The following is a 20,811-nucleotide window of genomic DNA, read 5'->3' as shown; positions in this document are numbered from 1 at the left end:
CGGTAGGTGATTTTAACGTGCTCATGTCTCACCCTCGCTTTTTCCCCCATCCACAAAAATGTGTTTTTATGATTTTTTTCGTTAATTTATTTAGACTGTATTTTTTTTATTACACAGGTCTGAATTTCAGAATTTTACTTCAAGTATATCAGCAAAATTAATTTTTATAGTTATTAAATTTTTTATTTGCTTAAAATATTGTGTCTGTGTGTCTATGTATGAAAACTCTGTACTTTGTTTTCATGTGGCATTTGGTAAACGAACAAGAAACTACTTAATTACAACAAAAAAATCTAAAGTTTTGGGTCAGTTTTTCTTTTGAAAGAAATTAATACTTTTATTCAGCAAGGATGTATTAATTTAATCAAAAGAGAGTAAAGACCTTTATAATGTCACAAAAGATTTCTAAACTAAGTTGTTTTAAACTAAAATAATATTTTACAGTATTACTGTTTTACTGTATTTTTTTTAATCACGCATAAGAGACTTAAAATACATAGAAAAAATCTTACAGAGGCCAAACTTTTTTTTTTTTTTTTTTTTTTTTTTACTTTTTTACAACTAAGATCTCATTGACAGTCCTTGTGGGGATCATTGAAAGCTGTGAACTGAATCTGATCCTCATTTCAATGGGAATTCACCCTTTTTTGTTTTTGCAAATATATAGTGGTCATGCAGCACAATGGAATATTTTATTCAAATAAGTCTCTGCACACATTTCTCTTCTAAATGAGGAGAGTCGTACTAAGAATGCATTGTGGGGTGTGCTTCTCTCTGTAGCCGTAGTTTCCCGATTCCTTTGATATTAATCAGACTGAAGTGACTGTACATTGTGCTCTGTGATTAAGGACAGCATTGCTCCCTTTCAAATTCCAATATTGCTTTCTCTCTCTCTTGCACCTCCTCACTCTGAGCGCAGAGAATTGAGTCGAGCTGAGCCGAGCTAAGCAGAAACAGAAGCGCTTAGCCAGCCGTATCCAAGCTGAGTCTCATCTGTATGTGTTATCAGCCATGTCCCCAGACTCACCTAGCCATACATTAGAGCTCACGCAAAAATGCAGGTATTACATAAAAAAAAAAAAAAAAAAGACAGAAAAATAGAGAGCTGTATATTCTTCTCTAAAAACCATGGGGAGCTGGGCTGATATGTATTCATATAAGATAGCACATTAAAAATGATATTTCCTCACTGAAAAGAGGAAATAATTCTGAGCTTCTGGGAGTGAACTTATATATAAGAGCTTTTATATCTTTTCTCTCAGGCCGCAACAGACATCTAGCCTCTGTAGTTTTATAGTGTGAATTCTCACTCATGTTCATCTAAACAGGAAGCCTCCAAAGAATCTACCTGCATTCTCCAGATGTGTCTGGTTCCTGGTTCTGCTCCATTAAAGGATGAGAATCCAAATGATGCATGACAATATAGACACTCATAACCTCCTGCAACATTTCTACAGCCCTCCAGCTGTTTTACAAGCATGTATTCCAAATCTATAGTTGTATGTGGGTTCCTAAAGTCCACTTAATAACAACTGAATGCTCAATTAAAAATTTATCGACAAATCCCTCCCAAAAATTAAATACTATGAGCTCTTAGAATAAGAGATTTTTACAAGAGTCATTACAAATCATTTCCACTGATTATGCGTTTTTATACCTTGCAAATTAAAACATTTGGTTTTGTGATAAATTGAACGTTGTTTGATTTAAATTGGTGAGAAAACTGTCAGAATGACTTGTGATAGCCTTGGAAACATAAATTAGCTTGTTGAAAATTTGCTGTCTTTTTGTACAGAAAATATATTTTTGTGTGCGTGGGCAAGTGAAAATATAGTGTGACTGTTTGAATACCAACCAAACTACATGACTGATTGATGATAATGTTAATTGACAGTTCGGCTCACCTGTCAGGCGTTCTTCTCTTGCCGTTCTCGTTGACATCCATCAAGAGTTCAGACGAGTCGACAGGTGACGTGGTGCTTGTGTCCAGCAGGAGTTGCTCATGTTGGGCGAGATACTGAGCAGGGTTCTGCTTGGCCAGCCGTGCACAGTGCACCAGCTCCCTCTGCAGTAGTGGCAGGTTGGCCTGTAGGGGGAGATAGCGGTCAGGAAGTGCTGAGCAGATGCAGCACTATGAAGCTGTCCATAGCCAGAGGCTCTAAACACCATTTTTTGTTTACTCATTATTATCATTACAGGTACATTCTTTCAAAATAAAGACACTCGTGCCTTTTTGAGCAGCACTCTATTGTGACCTGAAACATGCATTAGTGCCCTGGGCCCTTGATATGAGCAATCATGGTCAGCGTAGAAAGTGACATCCTCAAAGCAGAAGGTTTTTTTGGGGGGGTGGGTGGGGGGGTGGCGTTTGCTTTCTGTCTCATTTCCTCTGAATCTTCGTTGTGATTACTAGCTGGCTTGGCTTTCTCCGAAAGCACTTGGAGGCCTTGCCACTTCAAAGACACACTGAGGAGCATTTTCATGGCAGATGAAAGGTTTTTGTGAATCCCCATCCAGCGATAGTCGTACTATTGCAGCATCTAAACAGCACAAGGTGTTAGTTGGAGGATGATGTCTATTTTCTCTCTCTGTGCTTTCTTCATCTCTGTTTTCTTTCTTTCTTTCTCTACGGCCTGTGACTCTGATCTAAGACTATAATCAAACATCCTTTCAGCTCTGGAATATTCTTCATTGTACTCCCACTGTGTGCCTTTTCAGTGATGTAATGGCTAAAATTAGGTGCAGTGCGTTGATTGAATATTGAACGAAGTACAATGAAAGCACAGACTTTAGAGAAAATGTGGCCAAAATTTGGCTGCTTGTCATGATGCAGAATAAATTGCAAAAATCAGAACAGTAAAATATAAAAAAAAAAGTAAATATGTTATTCTGATAAATTTTAATGATGATGATGGAGATTGTTTATGAAAGTCTGCCTGGTCACCAGCTGTATGAGGTAATGGTCTGTTAGTAGTTTATGATGATAATTACCAGAAGCCAGTGAAATTGCTTTGACCCTTTGTGACCTCTGATTTTCATTAAATGGAGGTCCTCATAGTTAGTGACAGTTCACATACAACATGTACAATGCAAAAATGATTTTCTCTTAGAACTAAGTTTTGTTTTGACTCCATTGGCTGATGTCTCTTGTTTAAACTCACCTAATTTTTATACATTTTGATAAATATCTTGATATCATAAATAGTTTTGCTTTTAACCTTAATTTATCTTGTTTTAAGAATGTTTAGATATTTTATTTACTGGAAAACAAGGCAAAATACTGAGAAAGAAAGTCGTTCTTGCAGTGTATTTCAAGATAATGAATAAGGAAAGCTTATTCATCAATAAAAGTTAGAACACTAGTTTGCAGTTTTTTTTGTTTATCATTATCAATGTTTTAATTAAATCCCGCAAGTTTATAAAAATGCGTTTGCTTCGATTATGTCAAGAGTGTGTTCTCCAGCTCCTGTGTGGTCCATTAGCACTAGTTGGAAACCAGCGTATCAAACACAAGCAGCAAAGCAGTTTGCCACGTATATGTAATCCTCACTTCCTCTGCACTGCTAGCTGGTGAAGCGTCGCCTATGTCACGCTGAGAACGTCTCTGAGCAATGAGGCACAGAGCCGCAGAGGAACACATGTGCTTACAGGCTTTATGGAGCCTGCTGAATGAAACGGCGGCTAAATATTACAAATTTATCTGACGAGGAATCCATTTAGAGAAATCATAAACAAAAGCCATCAGCACAAAGGCCGTCAGCTGGCGTCGAATTTGGATTACACCATTAGTGTGATGCACGCTGCCCTTCCTGTAAACACTTCTCCGCAAAACCCAACTCTGACGGGAGGGTCGCTAGACAACATTAGCCTAATGAAAAAACGCTGCTAATGCACATTGTTGCAGCTGTGCTTCTGCACACTTATAAAAGCCCCTGTTCCCACAGCCATATGGTATTTGTCATTAAAGGCTCCTTTGAGGAAAACCACTAAAATTAGACGATAGGGAAAGAGGGAGCGAGAAAAAAAACCACAAGTTGCATCTTTGATGCCACCCCTCCTGACTGCATGCTACAGTAACCATATGTTGTGGAGCTGCGCGAGAGTGAGTGAATCAGGGAAGTGTCCCTGTATGCTTCTTTGCATCTGTTAGTGACCGGGCACAACCCCTAATGGGACCAGTTTCTTTACGACAGAGCCTGCCAGGACAAGCAGTGGACAAGATGAAATGCCTTCGAAGGGCATGCCGCGAGAACGTAGACCACATCAAACAGACAGATCCCTTTCCATCATCATCTAATGGAGTAAACAACACAGATGTGATCCATCTCCACTGGTCGCTTATTTCATTATTATGGAAAGGAAGACGGAAGAAAGCAAAGCGCAAGAGAAAGATGGGAAACAGGGGGAAGGGGGTGAAGGTTAGACAAAGAGGGAGGGAATGGGTAGGTTGGAGCGCCGTGCGTAATAGCTGTCACTTACAAGCAGATGAAAACGAATGGCTAACGATTGAGGGTGGATGGATACAGCAGTCACCATATGCTCATGAGAATTTAATCTCTATCAAGCGCTGATGTCTATTTGCTACATATGTCATAAATTAAAAAATTAGGCTACAATCATTTTAATCTTGAACACGATAATGTGATACAAAAGTATGGCATGTGTAACTCAAATACTTCCCTTGGTCGAAAGAATAATATGCAGAGTGTTTATTTGAATGGTTCGTGTTAAGTGCTCCAACATAAACAGGCCCTGAGACACATTTAACTGTAATGAAATAAGAGCTGCAGTGACAAATGGGGAGCAGAGAGGGCAAAGGTTGATATTCTCCCAGACAACAGATCGTCTTACTGTGGTAATGGTTTCAGATGTGCCCTGCCCTCCGAAATTCGGCGTGTGAGAAAAGTGACGGCCGAACAAGGGTGTCCATTGGCACATATGAATAAAAAACTGTGTAGTGGGATGGGCCCGTATGGTGCTGTTACACTGAATAATCTATGTTCACATCATATATTTCCAAAGAGAAATTAAAAAAATAGGTCCCAGTGATCAAGAAACCTGATGCCTCTTTGCTCATGAGGAAACCATGTTTTCATTTAGGCCATTTAAAAGCGAGGGATGAAAAAAATCGAAAGCTGGGAGAAATATGTACATCTGTGCCTCAGTTGTTTAAATGTTTTCCAGATTGCTTGTGCAATACCTTCAGAAAGGGGATGACAAAAGGTCGGAGTGGGAAGTTGGTCGCTTCTTGCAGTTTGGAGTGGAATTCCTCAATAGTTAAAGTGGAGTTCTGCAGGGAGAGAGGAAAAAAGACATGAATACATGTGGAAAACATTATGTGATGATATTACTTATTGGAGGCAAAACTATATCCTGCTGAAGATTGAACGATTTAAAGACTGTAATGGGAGGCATATGGATGGCTGTGGTGAAAGGCCTCGTAAGGGGAAGTTTGATCTGGAGGCTTTTACATGTGCATGCGCCGACCACGTCATCATTGTGTCAACAAACACATGCACAAACATGTATGCAGACAAAACTACAGATGCAGTATCACTGCACAACTTGCTCTGCAAGATAAAACATGGCATAAACATCATAATGCACACAGAAGATATGCGGCTTTAAAAAAACGTGTCTTATTCCCTACCGAACTGACATATATCTCACCCCTGTTAAACTCGGCAGTGTAAAAAGAGAGAAATTACTAATTTCGATCTTTCCTGCTCTCTGCTCTATCATCTTTTAACATACTGATAGGACTGATAGGACACTATTTTCAATTTTCTACATGTTATTTCCAAGAGAGCTAGCGGAAGGAAAGATGGGAAAGAGAGCAAGGAGTCGTACATTTGAGAAAAATACACAGGCTTTTTTTCTCCCCTCATTTCCCAGACCTGAATTTTGTTACATTAGGCTTACATCTGTTCAGCCAGATTGCAGCGGCCTGTTTTGACAGCCAGAAAGCCTCCTGAGCTTTTCTCCAGCATCGGCGGCGCTAATTAAGTGTGTCACTCTTTTCAATAAGGCAGAGTGGGGAGCGAATTAAAAAGAGCCACGGAAGCCAAGGGGACACAAGGAAGCCTGTGCATGTAGACACAGCAAAAAATAAACAAATGCCCGCTTTAAAAAAAGAGCTTTCCTTTGGAATGGCTAATTAAAGCAGCCCTCCTCTAGTACAGGCTGCTATTTCACCATTGTTTATTCCATAACTACATATTAACGAAAATAACGCTGTGATACAGCTTATGGTGCACATCTTGTCAAGCGTTTTTTTTTTTTTTTTTTTTTTTCAGTTATGTTGCTATACTTAGCTACAGATGTGTTGTATTTGATTTATTGTTGTTGGACAAGCCTTTATTTTCGATGATGAAAGCCAAACAAGATTTGGTATCAAGACCTTTTTGGTGGCAAGAAAGCAAAACAAATCAATTTCTACTGTCTGCAAACATTTCAGGAGACAATAAACACTAGTATCTTGGAAGAGACAACTGTTTTTTTTCCTAAAGACTGAGTCAGAATATACACTTATATACACTATGTTAGAAAATCCTTTCCTTTTTCCCATTAACGTCATGAAGAAATGGAATTAGGGATTTTCTTCCATACTGTGGTGTACATCTGCGTGAAACAGATTATCAAAAAAGAAAAAACTATAGGGTGGGGACTTGGTTCAGTTCAATGGTTGTTGACTGGAATTTAAGATTTCAGATGCAGGTGAATGCAAGCTTGCAAGTGTAGGGGTTAAGCTGTTTAAATGACTGGAGAAGTCCTGCAAATTTCATTTTACGCAAAGTGAAACTTTAAAAATCAAACTTATGCATGGATGAATCATTCAGAGTAAGATTAATGACATGCATATACACAATAGATAGTGAATTTTAGCCAGTAAGTGCCACACAGTTTGTGACTGCGGACTTACCACAAGCCCCAACACCAGGGTACGAACTCGTTCTCCTATCTCAGGTGAGATGTCATTGCCGAACTGCTGTAGTGTCGTGAGAAAGCGTTTGAGCTTGCTGAGCTGCCTTGCACCACAGGCCGGTGGCAGCTGTTGATTGGCCAACGAGGATGAAGATGATGATGAAGGCCCGTTACTGAAACCATTGGGTGAAGATGGAGCTCCATTCAGTGCAGTGGGAGAGTGACTGGTGCCATTCGTTACTGGAAAACAGAAACAAAATGATTTCTACATGCCACAAAGAGAACTTTGGCATTATTATTTTTAACCCAAGTACATTGAATGATTTAAACCCAAAAGATTCATATTAAAAACTGCCAGGAACATTCCTTAAAAAAAGAAGCTGCAAGCAATCCTTTGTCAAAAATGACATTGGCGTATGAATGCCTGTGACTGACGGTGCTTGAACGAGGCTCTTGTGACAGTGGAACATTTGTTTTGAATCATCCATGGCAGTTGTGAGAAGGAAGCCATGCGTTCTTGCTTCCATACATCAGACATATTAAGCCCAGAGGAGGAGAATACATGTGGTCGAGTGCACCCCGTGCTACGATGAGAAACATACGCAGCGGAGGGATGCAGCTTGGAATCAACGTCTCTCTAATGAGATTAGGCTGCGTGATAGCCTCGTTTGCCTGGCCTTCCTCCAACAGAACAGAAACAAGATACTTGAGTTGCATCTGGTAACAATTACATGGAGGGGAAATCAAAGCGCTTGCTTTGTTAAACCTTCAGAATGTATAATTAGAGTCTGCCTTTAAAAAGACTCTGGATTGCTTCAGACCCGGCTTGCGTTTTGTCTCTTTTTTCCATAAGCGCTAATTGCAGAGTCCAACTGATCTGTTTTTAGGGATGTAACATCAGAGAGATGAATGTGTTACTGCTGTTGACAGCACACCACTGCTCAATTACACTGACGTGGTGCTGGGAGGCTGTGGCACGGACGCCTTTGATAGTGAGCCGCTCTAGCGCTCCCCTGAGCTGGCATGTGTGATGCTCTTTGTGCCACGAGCCAGCGGGCAGATGTAAAAATCTGCTGGTCAAAAGACAAGGCGAAATCATGTTGACTGTAATGAATGTAATTAAATTCTTTAAAATCGACAAAGTTGATGGATTATCTGAATGACTGGTCAACCAGTTGGCCTTAAAGCCTTGTATAATTTTACCACTTTACTTTACATTTTTTCTATTGTTCTGTGTTTTGATTGCTTTTGTTTCCATATTTGTGGTGCATTGTAATTTTCTTTGGCTTTATAAAGTAACTTTGAACATTAGAAAGGAGCTATTTAAATAAAACATTATCATTATTATTAGTATTAATTAGGACAATTTATAATGCCTTTCCACTATCTCTGACATTTAAGTATGATTTCCGTACTGTATTTCACCCCCCTAGAAACATGAAGCAACCGTTACCCTCCACCTATTCACATGTTTAAAATGAATATATTCACACAAAACAAAAGAAAGCAAAATATAGTAGGTTTTCTAGGAACAATCCAAAAAAAAAAATTGGAGTAAAAGAGTATAAAGTAACAATTTTTGACATAATGAATAATTACCCATTTTACAGAAACAGTATTTAAAAAATAACATTTTAAAACTGACCTTGTGCTCAATCTCGATTAGAACACATCACATCTAGTTTAGCAGTCACAAACAGTCAATTCAAATATTTTAATGCAACTGAAGCTCAAATTGAATCTGAAAATTCGATTTACACATATGATTGGAAATCCATGCAGCTTCTGTACTGATCTCTATTGGACGCGAACACAACTGATTTAAAATTTGAAGCACATTTCCTTTAAACCAACTAGTCAACAATACTGTCACATCACAAACTGTAAAAAGCAGGAAGATGGATTGGAATTCCAAATTTCAGCATGAAAGTCAAAATTTTCAACACGACCCAAATATGCAGAACAATTTTTAAAAGAAACAATGCATCTCCATAAACTCCCTTTCTATTAACCAAATGTAAAAATCTATACTGCATTGATCTGGCTAGACTGACTCTGTTAAAATAGTGTAGATGCTGGAAACTTATTTAGATATCCACACTTTTCAAGGAAGAACAGAAACAGAACTGGACTCATTTTAAAAAGGTATTTTAGGACTATTTTATACATTTGTGTCATTCATATGCAATGGTCTTCTGTTAAGGTGTCTATGTATAGGCCGAGAACAGTGTGTGCTAGAACTCACATGCAGTGGGGGTGAAGGAGCTGGTCCTGGGAGCTCCCTGTGTGGTGGGGGGAGGAGGCATGGTGGGCGGAGTTAACCTGGACTGTGTTTTCACATCAGCAGGTGAGTCAGGCATAGTGGAGCGCTTCTCAGTGCGATCTGCAGAAGAAAAAGTGGAACAGTTCTTGTGAGACCTCAGTGATATCCCAACAGCACATGAGCTCCTGTAAAATATATACACACGCAGCTACATAGACGGTACACGCCTTCAGAGAGTTCAGAGATAGTAACACCAGTGAAATTCCAGCTGTCATCCCCATTTCCCAAATGATCAAAGACACCGGCAATATTCTCATTAAAATGTTTCAGAAATCTGGAGGAGCCCCACAGAGGTCTTCAGCATCTACAACAGACATGTAATGTCTAAAGTACACCATAACTCACTAAACAATTAATAAACAATAACATCATCAAAAACATATTTAAATAACTAAAGTAATTAATTACTAATTACATCATCAATATTGTATGTAAATTACTTTTCTAATTACTCTGTCTAAAAAGCAATTTAATTACTTTATAAGTAATTTAATTATTCGAATCGTAAACAACGTGATTTTGTAATGTCATTCATGCACATATGGTTTGTCTGTATTACCAAACAGTTCATAAACAACATTCTGATATTTTCTAAACTAAATTCTTATTGCTTAGCACATTATAAACATCAACATTTGATAGTAGATCAGTAAACACTGATCTAAATATTCCTAGACTGTAATATTCATCATTCTGCAATGTAACCATTCTACCAATGTAACGCATCAGATCGCGCTGTTCTTTTAAGGTAAATTCCGGCTTATTCCTCAAGTCTTCTTCCATAAAAAAACAAAAACAAAAAAAGATCTATTTTTTTTGTATCTAGGTAATGAGGGTGTCTGCACGCAGGTATGGCTCCAGATAATGACCTCTGAGGCTGGACCTCGCGTCAGTCTCATACAGATTACATAATCAGAGAATATTTGTTTTCGATTTGAATTGGTTAATTTAAAAGTAGACACTTAAAGTTTTCTACAGACGTCTGTGTGTCCAGTATTCGCTGAGTTTCGGTTCAATTTTGTGACATATTTCTGAAAGAAGTTCAGGAGACCAAAACAGTGTTATTTAGGGTGTTTTCACACTTGGGTCGATTGCCTGGTCCGAACCCGAGTTCAAATGCACCCCCTCCCCCTGCCACCGCTGGACTGTGTTCACATTATATTATTTGGGTCTGAACCGCGGTACGTTTGCATCATCAAGCCAGCAGCTGTTTACACTAGTTGCTTAGTAACGATGGGGGAGGAGAATGCGGCAAAATGGAAGACAGCGTTCACATCATCCAAACATACCGACCTCTGATGTCAATAGAACCCAGGTGCGCGCCAAAAGTGCTAGTGTGAAAGCACCCTTAGTAACGCGTTACACGTTAAGAATTTAGTTAATAATAGTTCAACACTAGTTTAATGTACATAATGTACAAAATGTGCTGTCACAGAGCTTGTGTGTTACCATTTGTTGCTATGTGGTTAAAAATGTGCTGTCACAGAGCTTGTGTGTTACCATTTGTTGCTATGTGGTTACTAGGGTTTGTGAATGATTTCTAGATCACTGCTTGCTGTTTGGTCTATGACAGTCTGGTCTCTAGATATGGCCTGATTCCCTTTCAGTGGAATTTGATCGTTTGCCAGGCCAAAAAAGCATGTAAAAATCTGATTGTTTGGAAGAACACTTGGCCAAGCACCAACAATTTTTAGGGAATGTGCATGTTTTTTTTTTTTTTTTTTTTTTTTATATCCCAAAGAGTAATTCGCTCGCTGCACCAGAGCAGCTGAAACATGTTTACACAAAATGACAGCTTCATGCTGTTTACTCAGCTTCATGCTGTTTACTCCATAAGGTCATGACTAATGCTGGAGTCTCATTTTAGTTGTTTTACAATATCAGCATCTGTACTGACCCATCAGCACCCTCATTCTCTCTACTTCTTACATACAGACAGACATGTACATGTTGTACCAGCTCTGGGAACACTGTGTGTCAGGGCAAGCAGCCGGCAGCCGCCCTGTGTCTGCGACGTGTAGTCTGACTTTCCTGACTGTCCCGCAGGTCCCCTTAAAGGGGTAGTTCACCCAAAAATGAAAATTTCTTTCTTGATGTTTATTGGTCAGGCATCTGTCTTACCCCCCCCGGGCATCCAGGACGTAGGCAACAGGAATGAAAAGAGTAGCAAAAGTCAGAGCGCTAGGACTTGATTCTTCAGTAGAACACAAATTATGATTTTTTTAACTTCAGCCGTTGAAAGATTCACACTCTCTCAGTCTACAATGTTTGTCAATGGTCACAGAGTCTCATCTATCAGCATCTGAGAGAAAAAAAAAACATGCACAGATAAATCGCAGCCGGACTTATAGTGCATTACAACGCAGGTCCCCTTAAGGGGTAGTCCACCAAGTTGTGTTTAAAGGAAAATTGCATGTGCACTTATCTGCTTACCCCCAAAGGGGTATTCACAAGTGGACTTTGTTTCTTCAATTATGATTTTTTTAACTTCAGCCGTTGCACTCTCTCAGTCTACAATGTTTGTCAATGGTCACAGAATCTATGAGAGAAAAAAAAAACATGCACAGATAAATCGCAGACTTATAAGTGCATTACCGCCACCTATCTCTCAAGTGGACAATTGACCCTCCCGATTGAGATTGTAGATAGAGTGTCAATCCGAGAGATGGTGGCATATAAGTCTGCGATCCAAGAAGCCACAGATGAAGATGATGCAGGCTGCTGTGAAGCGCATTCACATGAATTCTAACAGTTCGGACATTGCATGAATCAGAGGTAAAAAAACAATATAAATACTGTTCAGTTTCTTGCACAGACCATTCGCTTTGTGTCTTTACACATCAATATATCGTCATGAGCCACAGGGTTTAATTTGGATTTTTCTGTGCATGTTTTTTTTTCTCTCATAGATTCTGTAACCATTGACAAGCACTGTAGACTGAGAGACTGCAACGCCTGAAGCTAAAAATCATAATTTGTGTTCTACTGAAGAAACAAAATCACCTACATCTTGGATGCCCTGGGGGTAAGCAGATAAAATTAAAATTTTCATTTTTGGGTGAACTATCACTTTAACTCTGATAACAGCAGGGGCTCCTATTTTACCTTTTCTTTTTTACTCACCATTCTCTTTTCAGCATGTTTTACTCCACAGAAGAATATTAAGTACAGATAGCTGATAATGGCTATGAACCGCCTTTCAAAGATGTTTCACAGCTAAAGATACCAGCTATTGTCTTGCTTCCCATGTACACATTGCAGTATGATCTAAAAAATAAAGGCGGGTGCTTTTAGACATCCACAGTCTGACCAGGAAAGCACAAGAGATAAAAAGGTGGGAATTTCAGCTCCGTATGGCTCCCATTCCCTAGGCACCTCTGTGGCTGTATGTGTGCACCAGATCCTAAACATATGTGTCTGTGTAGGCTTAATCTGCCCCATACTTGCTTCCCATACACTTTCAATCCTTTCCCCAAATTGAGAACAGAGTCGTCCACACTAAAAACAAAGCTTAATATATTAAACAGGCATGGCTACCATCTATCCCCACCTAAGCTAACCATTTATTTCCTCTGATAAAGAAATGAGAGAATAATCAGCAGGGGTCTTTAGTCTCACACCTATATGTGTTGATTAACATTTTTGTATCTGTATTGATAAAAAAAAGCAAATAAAAAAGCAACGAGGAAATGATGGACAGGCTACAGTGAAAAAGCAGTGCTGGTAATGTCAATGCGACATATAATTATTTCTAATAAGGGGACTCTGCATTTGGTCCATGATATTCATTCAAAAACACAATGATAGAAATGAAAGATTCTTGAGTCAGTGAAAGGGATGAAGCAAAGCAATTGTGGCTTGATTCAACATTAAGATCTCAGTATGGGGCCAGTTATTACATTGAAATGTTAACAATGTGACAAGTCCAGGCACTATAATTCACAAGAGCCACAGAACAAGTCTGAAATGAATAAAACAGCCCAACCACTAGTGTAGGGCCCTATGAAATCCATTTTATTTTTTCCTAAATTCCATTTTTTCTGTTTTAATTTTCCTGGATTCTGTTGTTTTTATTTCAGTTTAAAATTTTCTCGAATTTTTTAATAGCTAAATTAAAGTTTATTAATTAAAACACATCTCTAACTAACTAAAACCATGAAACTTATACATTTTCACATCAATTTAATACAAGTTTTAACAAAAATTACATGTTAAGGGCCCTATGAAATGTTTTATTTTTTCTCACCATATTTTTTATTGTTACCAAATTCTGTGTTTTAGCATGTCTAATTATTTGAATGCATAAAACCACTTAATTTATTCCTTTTTTTCTTAAAGTGGCCTTATGATTTTTTTCCCCTCAGAAATTTTGTGTTGTGTACTAAAAATTTTCTGGTTTCTGAAAATTAAGCAAACTTTATTTTTTTGGTAAACAAAGGGGATTTACTATTAAAAACATAGAAGAAATGTTGTGTGATTATTCCTAATAAAAAAAAAGTTTGTTTCATTTTAGTAGTAGTAGTAGGCTATGCACCTTTTATTGAAAAATAGACTCCAAATCAAACCGGACTTTTATTCTGATGGGTTACCGTGAATACCTTTACAGTTCTGTGTATGTGATATGATGCTAGTTTTACTCAAATCAAACGGTCAAATGCTCATGAAGTGACTCTCAGAGCAGTTCTGGAGATGTTGTTCATGTGTTCACATCCAAACACAAAGAGAAACAAGAACTAAGCATCACGCGTGCTTCAGTATATAGTAAATTAAACTGCGCTTCTGCGCCATTCGTTAACAGAGACACGCAGAACATTCAGGATTCAAATTTAAATCTATTTTTTTTTATGGCAAAATAGTTACAGATACTAGTCCATATCGCAATTTGATTTAAGTGTAATGACCTACTTTTGATTAATTCAATCAATGACAAATTCTGTGACATTCCGCGTTAAACTGCGAATTCCATTTTTATGACTGGATTCCGCAATTCCGTCTGCGTATTCCGCATCACGGAAATCATAGACCCCTACTAGTGTGAAAGCTATTCTAAACCAATATGCCTGTCAGATGGTTATAATTGGAAAATACCACATGAAATTGTGAAAAATTATATTTATTGTCCAAGACAGATAAGGTCTACAGGAAAGACTTTTATTCAGCTTTGGTCTCAGAAGGAGCCCAGGGTGACATAAAAAGCAGCTTGTGGATCTACATGTGTAATTGAGGATTAACATCTGGGTCAAAGTTGGGATTGGATTGGAAATCGGGAAAAGAGAAACAACCCCAAGGCTCTAAACCTCATCCTCTCTTCTTACCTGTCAGCCAGAAATGGATGATAGGAGGTAAAAAATAGGTTGTAATCTGCGAGCACACATGTGTGTGTTCACAGGTCTGGACAACATAAACACTGAGATTATGACTTCTTGAAGAAATAGGAAGGTATGACAAGGTGGTGTAAATGTGGAATGTCCTCCATAAGGATCCGTCAGCACAACATATCCATTGTGTTTTATATTTCCTTCACTACTTTCTTCTGAAATATTACACATCAGACAACTTAAAAGCACTGCACTTCCATAGTGTGCGTCATCCCATGTTCGAGTGAAATAATAATCACTATAATACATCTCACTTTTATACAGTTAAGATGGATGAATTCCAAACAAAGAACAATCAATGATTGTAAAAACCCATCTGAAGAAAAGGAAAAAAAATGTTCAGATAAAAGTGTTTTATACTATTTATATTATAATCTCACTACTTCCATTAGACTAAGAGTGTCTGAAAAACTTGGTATTACATACATGGTGTGGAGTGCAGGGTACATTTGCACAACTTTTATATATTTTATCTCCTATTATTCAAAGTAAAAAAAGGACTGCTGATAAAACTGCATTGTACAACAGCAGCATTTAACCCACCTAAAAGTGGTAGACTGTGGAAATATGTTGTTGAAAAAGAAATGCATAACTCAATTCAAATGAGTTCCCACCTTGGGAGTGGAAAAGAAGCAATTTTGCATTTTAAACAGGCTCAAAAACTTACCAGAGTGCACATCCATCCTGCCCTGATTTCATAAAGTTAATCTGTGGACAGTTAACGCACAGAGTGCATTTGTTTGGCAGTTACCTTGCCTTTCAAACTGGGCAACTGGCGGATGAACGCCACAGGTGAATTTTAGGCAGGCCACCACGGATATTGATGCAGCAAGAGATTTAATGTGGCTCCCAGGAAGGACGATGAAGTGCTTTCCATTTTCCTGTTCAGCAAGGTCTTTCATTGCTTTTCAAAAAACCTCTCGAGTCATATGGATCGCAATTAAATGGCACGCCAAACTGAGCATTAGAAAGCACCGACTCGCTCATCTTCATTCCATGCCTGGTCGTTTTTCTCGACCCGACAGTCCAAGTGAACATCTTGCTAAGACGTGACTGGCTCTTCTAGCTGCTTCCCTTATATCTTTGTGCTTAGATCACCAATATGCATGTAAAAACACACACAGAAGTCAAAGAGGAATAACAAACTTTTATACTATTTTATAAGACCACTACTAAAGACCAGTATGATTTGGTGCAGAACTGAGTCACATCCTTCAGATTCAGTTAGTCAGTTTGCCTCTAAGATCTAAACAGTCAGCAGTGCATGCTGTCTATTTCTACAGACTTCCATGAAGTTCAATAAAATAAAAAATAAAAATTATTTGCTATTTAGTGGCCCTCTAAATAGTATTTAAATATACTGAATAATAATATCCACCATCCCTTAACAGAGACAGCACATAGGTGTCTCAAAGTCTCTTCTGTAAACACTGAATTACGTTTCGCATTTTTTACTTGTATTTATTTGATTAAAAACATTTTTGTTTCATGGGGACAATTAGACTAAATAGTACATTATCTACACAGAATATTACATAGAAATCCAAAACAAACCAACCAAACAGCTAACTAATGAATGAACTATGGTCTGGTTAATGTGGCGGAATGGATAATGGCAAATTCTTCCAGTTTAAAATATTATAAGCTTTAAGCTTATAGTCTGTACTTTTGTATCCTAGATATCAATATCACTCTTTAAAAACAAACAAACATATTCATCCATTAGTCTGGTCTCCTCCTTTCATACTTGCACCCTGTGTTAGATCTTTTCTTCAGATAACGTAATCAGAAAAAAACATGAGACTGTTCATATGTTTGACGCACACAGCTCGACTTGCATGTCTCTTACATCACTCACTGCACAAGTAATAATGTTCAGCTCATTCCACAGTGGGTAAAACAGACATCCGTGTACACATGCAGTACGTGAGGAAAAGGAAGAAGGTCACAAATAATCTCATTAATTTTCTTGCTGTGTTCTAAAAACCGTATAGGTAGTTTCTGAAGCGGCCCTCCCCATGTGCAAACACATTATGAACTAAAGAATCAAGCCAATGCATCTCCACTTTTGTGTCATTGTGAAAAACGGTAAAGCTGCAACTACTATACATTCATCCTCCCACACTCCAGCTAAAATTGCTTATTCACTTAGAGTGTTAGTTTAGAAGCTTTGTGAAACCAAGTCTGCTGTGACGATTCAGCCTTATATTTCTGTAGTGCCTGTAGCAATGCAGAAATCCACACATTCATGCATTTCCAGTAAGTTCAGGGACGGTTTCTCCCCATAGGAACATTGTTTTTGCTCCTCTGAGAAAAGCTGTGCCCACTAACGTGAAGCAAGACATGCCAAAGCCACAGGAAGCAAATCAGCTGCATACTAATGCCGACAAGATAGCTTATAGTGGATTGCGCTCATCAGATCAGGGTCATGTGGTGCAGGAGGCAAAGATAGAGAACACCTTTCATGGGAGATGTCTCGCAGGACAGATAGTGCTGTGAAAGTAGATGACGAAGGTGGCATTACAACCAGCTGCTGTGCTTCAGAGACACCGTGCATTAAAGATGAAGAAGTCAGTAATGTGGTGAGAACGAGAGAGAGAGAGAGAGAGAGAGAGAGAGAAAAAAAATTGACTCTTCGGATAATTGAAATTCAGATGCCGTCTAAGGTATCCGAGGCCGAGGGTGAACTGGGAGAGTGTGTTGCGTTGGTATGAATACATTATGAACTTGTGCACGCTGATGCACCATGCAATCATCTCCTCCAGATGGAACGGCGCACGAAGCGTGGCCCATCAAACCCTGCCGGCTTGTCAGGGAAGATGTATGGTTGCCCCCACCTTTCTGGAACTCATTCCCAACACTTATTCCGCTCATTCTCCCTGCAACAAAGCCTGTCCCTTTGGATCTCCATCTTCCTCTCCATCTCATTCCCTCTCTCCCTGAGCCCTCACTTTTCAAGGCTTCTCCCCTGGCGCAATTGTTTTCCCGAGCCCCACTTGGCCGGCGCCAGGTGGTGTGCTAACGTTCCATTCCATCCCATCAAATGACGCGCACACTGAAGGGACCTGCATCAGTCTGTGCTCACTCAAGAGTTACCAACCCACCCAACCACCAACCGCAGCACACAGCAACCTGTGCACTCCGATATTTAAAAAGATTGTACTTTTCCGTCCGTCTCTTTCCGCAGCACGCCCACCCGAGATGTTATTTCTGGATTACAACAGACGTATGAATCATTCCATGTCTTAAACGCACCGTAAATGCCATCATCGGTTACCAATGGCAGTAACCTTTAAAAGAAAGTGATTTCACACTATAGCTACCCACTTTGATGCCAGTCATGCCGACTTAAGTGGACACTGACGAGTGGGCACTGTTAGTTTTACAGTGTGGCTATAATGTGAGATAATGCGTTCCTGGAGCATTTCTGCAGTAAATAGTAAAGGCCGGGAGCCATCTGCTGATACATTTCAAAATATGGTCTTGTGTCAAAGAAAAAAAAAAAAGAAAGAAAAAAGACTGACCAATAAAAACAGATGCAACGTTTATAGTGGAAGCCACTTTTTCCCCTTCGTCCTCTTCTTCAAAATGGATTTATCTCAACGTCTGTTTTAACCATCTGTTGAAATAAGGCCCCATTGGCATGAAGAGCAGAGGAAGAAAACAAGTGTAGAGGAACAATAAAAGTGATTCACGGTTGCCGTTACGCATCCGTTGAAATCGCAGAGATTTGTGCAGTATCATGTTGCCAGATTTTAAAAAAGAGGGGAAAAGATAAGTCCTTAAATGCTGTGACAGTGCAAGACCTCAGAGGGGAACTCGCATAAAAAACACTAATAATCTTCTCTCGTGCCTCATCTACAAACAGACAATCATAATTGAAATAGGAACAATGAAGGTTTTGCAATTACACTACAAGCACAACTGCAATTTCCAGCATCTTTTGAACAAACAGTAAATAATTATTTACTGACTTCTTATCTAGAGAGGCAGAATTAGAGCATTTTTCAATAAAAAGCCTTTCATACTGAGATTAGTGCTCTCAAACGCTAGTATGAAGCTCGTCCAACTCTCAAGTCAATGACTCACTCAGCTTCCTGGCATGAGCAGATGCCAGCTGAAAAGCGGGGAGAAAGAGAGAGAGAAACAGAGAAAGACTGCACATGCAATATGGCTCAGCACCTAGACACATGGCTTTAACTGGCTATCCACCAACACTGCTGTGTTTTTCACCGTGTCCCTCATTAGCAGCATGTAGGTTAAAGTCACACAAGTCCTCAAGGGATTTATGCTTGGTCCACAAGCAACACTCTGTCATTGAAAAAGTTTGTTTGGTGAAAACAACATCACATAAACAGAATGTCACATGGCCTGAAAAAGTGGATGTTCATAACTGGTGATAGACTGATATACATTGAGCAATATTTGGCCATTTTGAGATTCTAACTTGGCAGATTAATACAAGTGGTACTTTCCTCTTGTGTCTGTTTCAGAATCTACAATCAGCCTTAACATTTCTTTGTTTTTGAATGTTTTTATAAAGCTAATGCATCTTATAACAGCTCATGACACTTCATGGAGTCAACTTTGTCTCACATGTTTCCCATGAAAAGATTCAACTAAAATAGACATGAAAACAAAGTCAAATATGAGATCTCTTGAATATCTTTTTTTTTTCTCTCCTAGAGAGCAATGAGATGATGGAAAGTAAATGAATCAGAAGAGATCTAAAAAATGTCTTAAACTGCACTCATATTTGCCAAGATTCAAAAGAAAAAAGGAGAAATATTAAATGTGACCTTAAATATTTTTATGTTAGATTCTTAAATATTTAAATTTGATTCTCCCAAGATTAATGGATTATCAAAACTTGACACTCTTTATAAAACTTAAATAAAATTTTAGTTTCGCAAAGAAAGTCACACGTAAGCACAATGTGTATTTGTCTACATTTGAACATTTAAGCATAAGATTTTTGTATAAAAAGTTATATTTTTTAATTAAAGAGGAACATCAAATCTGTCCAAAGCTTTGACTGGTCGTCGCATAAGTGGCCATATAATTTTATCAATTGTAAGTATATTTGTGTACACTGTCATTAAATCATATTATGAATATATCAGCAACCTAATAGCCACTGAATAACCCATATTGGTCAACAACATGCAACTACTGACAGCCTAACAGAAGTCTAAAATGAAAGAAGCCAGAGAACTTCATGAGGTTCCCACAGAGAGCCCTGGAGGTTCTCCGAATGCTAAGAGAACACACGTCAGATGTTTCATCCATATCCATATACAGCTCCAGTCCTCTCCTGCAGCTCAAGCAGTCTGCTATTACCTCTGCACTCTGCTTATTGCCCTCAGCACCACCAAATTGCAGGCCTTTATCCACTTATTCACTTTATTCATTTCAGCCACTTAATCTCACTGGCTGTGGCAGCTACGAACGGATGTCTCTCCACGCTCTCAACAAAAGTGTTGCAAAGTCTCTGATGCTAGGACGAGTCGAGCCCATGGCGGTGGATGTCAAATCAATCTTCAGATAATAAAGAGGCTCATGTTTTACATTAACAAAATGCTATTTTACTACATTCAAAAATGTGAGCTAATAATATATTGCTCTCGCTAACCGAAAACACAGCTACTTGATAAAAGAATAACTGACAGGCACAGAGGAGAAGTGGGGGGGAGGTGATAGTGAGAAAAAAGAAAGACCCTGGCGGCAGAATGACGGTTTATTTCTGCTGGGACCTCTGTCTGCAAGTGTTTTGAAAATATCACATGACAGAAGCCATGTGTTCAAAATTAGAGTGAGTTAAGTCCACTGTGCAGAAAAATATGTCGACAATTTATGAAACGCAGTCCTGGATGGAGATTTACTAAGTAGAACCAGATTCAGAAAACAACTACCCACCATCCCCTCCCCGCCCAATTACTGTGCATACACACAAACTGTCTCTTTTTCTATCTCTCCCTCCCTCCTCCTCTTCCCCTCCACGAGACCTTAAAAATGGTTTGAGTCACATCTGGCAGGCAGGAGACGCAGGAGATGGTGGCGTATGACCTAACGTCAGGGCACTTCCACCCTGAGCGATTTTCTGTGTGTGTGTGCATGATTGTGGCACTGGCCACAGTTTGCTAATGGCTTTCAGTACAAGGAACTGAGGCATAGCTCCAGGCAATG

General features: G+C 38.9%; 1 protein-coding gene across 6 annotated transcripts in view; it reads right to left on the bottom strand.

The window, feature by feature from the left end:
- Positions 1-20,811, bottom strand: part of LOC109112212 (protein CBFA2T1-like) — a 56,991-nt gene that overhangs the window by 9,525 nt on the left and 26,655 nt on the right. For all 6 annotated transcript variants that reach the window (XM_042776906.1, XM_042776910.1, XM_042776908.1 and 3 more), the window contains 4 exons: positions 9,170-9,307; positions 6,923-7,164; positions 5,201-5,290; positions 1,905-2,086 (listed from right to left, as the gene is read on the bottom strand). In XM_042776906.1, coding sequence (XP_042632840.1) covers positions 1,905-2,086; positions 5,201-5,290; positions 6,923-7,164; positions 9,170-9,307 — 652 coding nt within the window. The remainder of the gene's footprint in view (positions 1-1,904; positions 2,087-5,200; positions 5,291-6,922; positions 7,165-9,169; positions 9,308-20,811) is intronic.

This window comes from Cyprinus carpio, chromosome A19 (genome assembly GCF_018340385.1).
Source record: "Cyprinus carpio isolate SPL01 chromosome A19, ASM1834038v1, whole genome shotgun sequence".
Classification (NCBI taxonomy): domain Eukaryota; kingdom Metazoa; phylum Chordata; class Actinopteri; order Cypriniformes; family Cyprinidae; genus Cyprinus; species Cyprinus carpio.
Note: the sequence above shows the minus strand (reverse complement) of the source record. Positions and strands in the feature narration are given on the sequence as shown.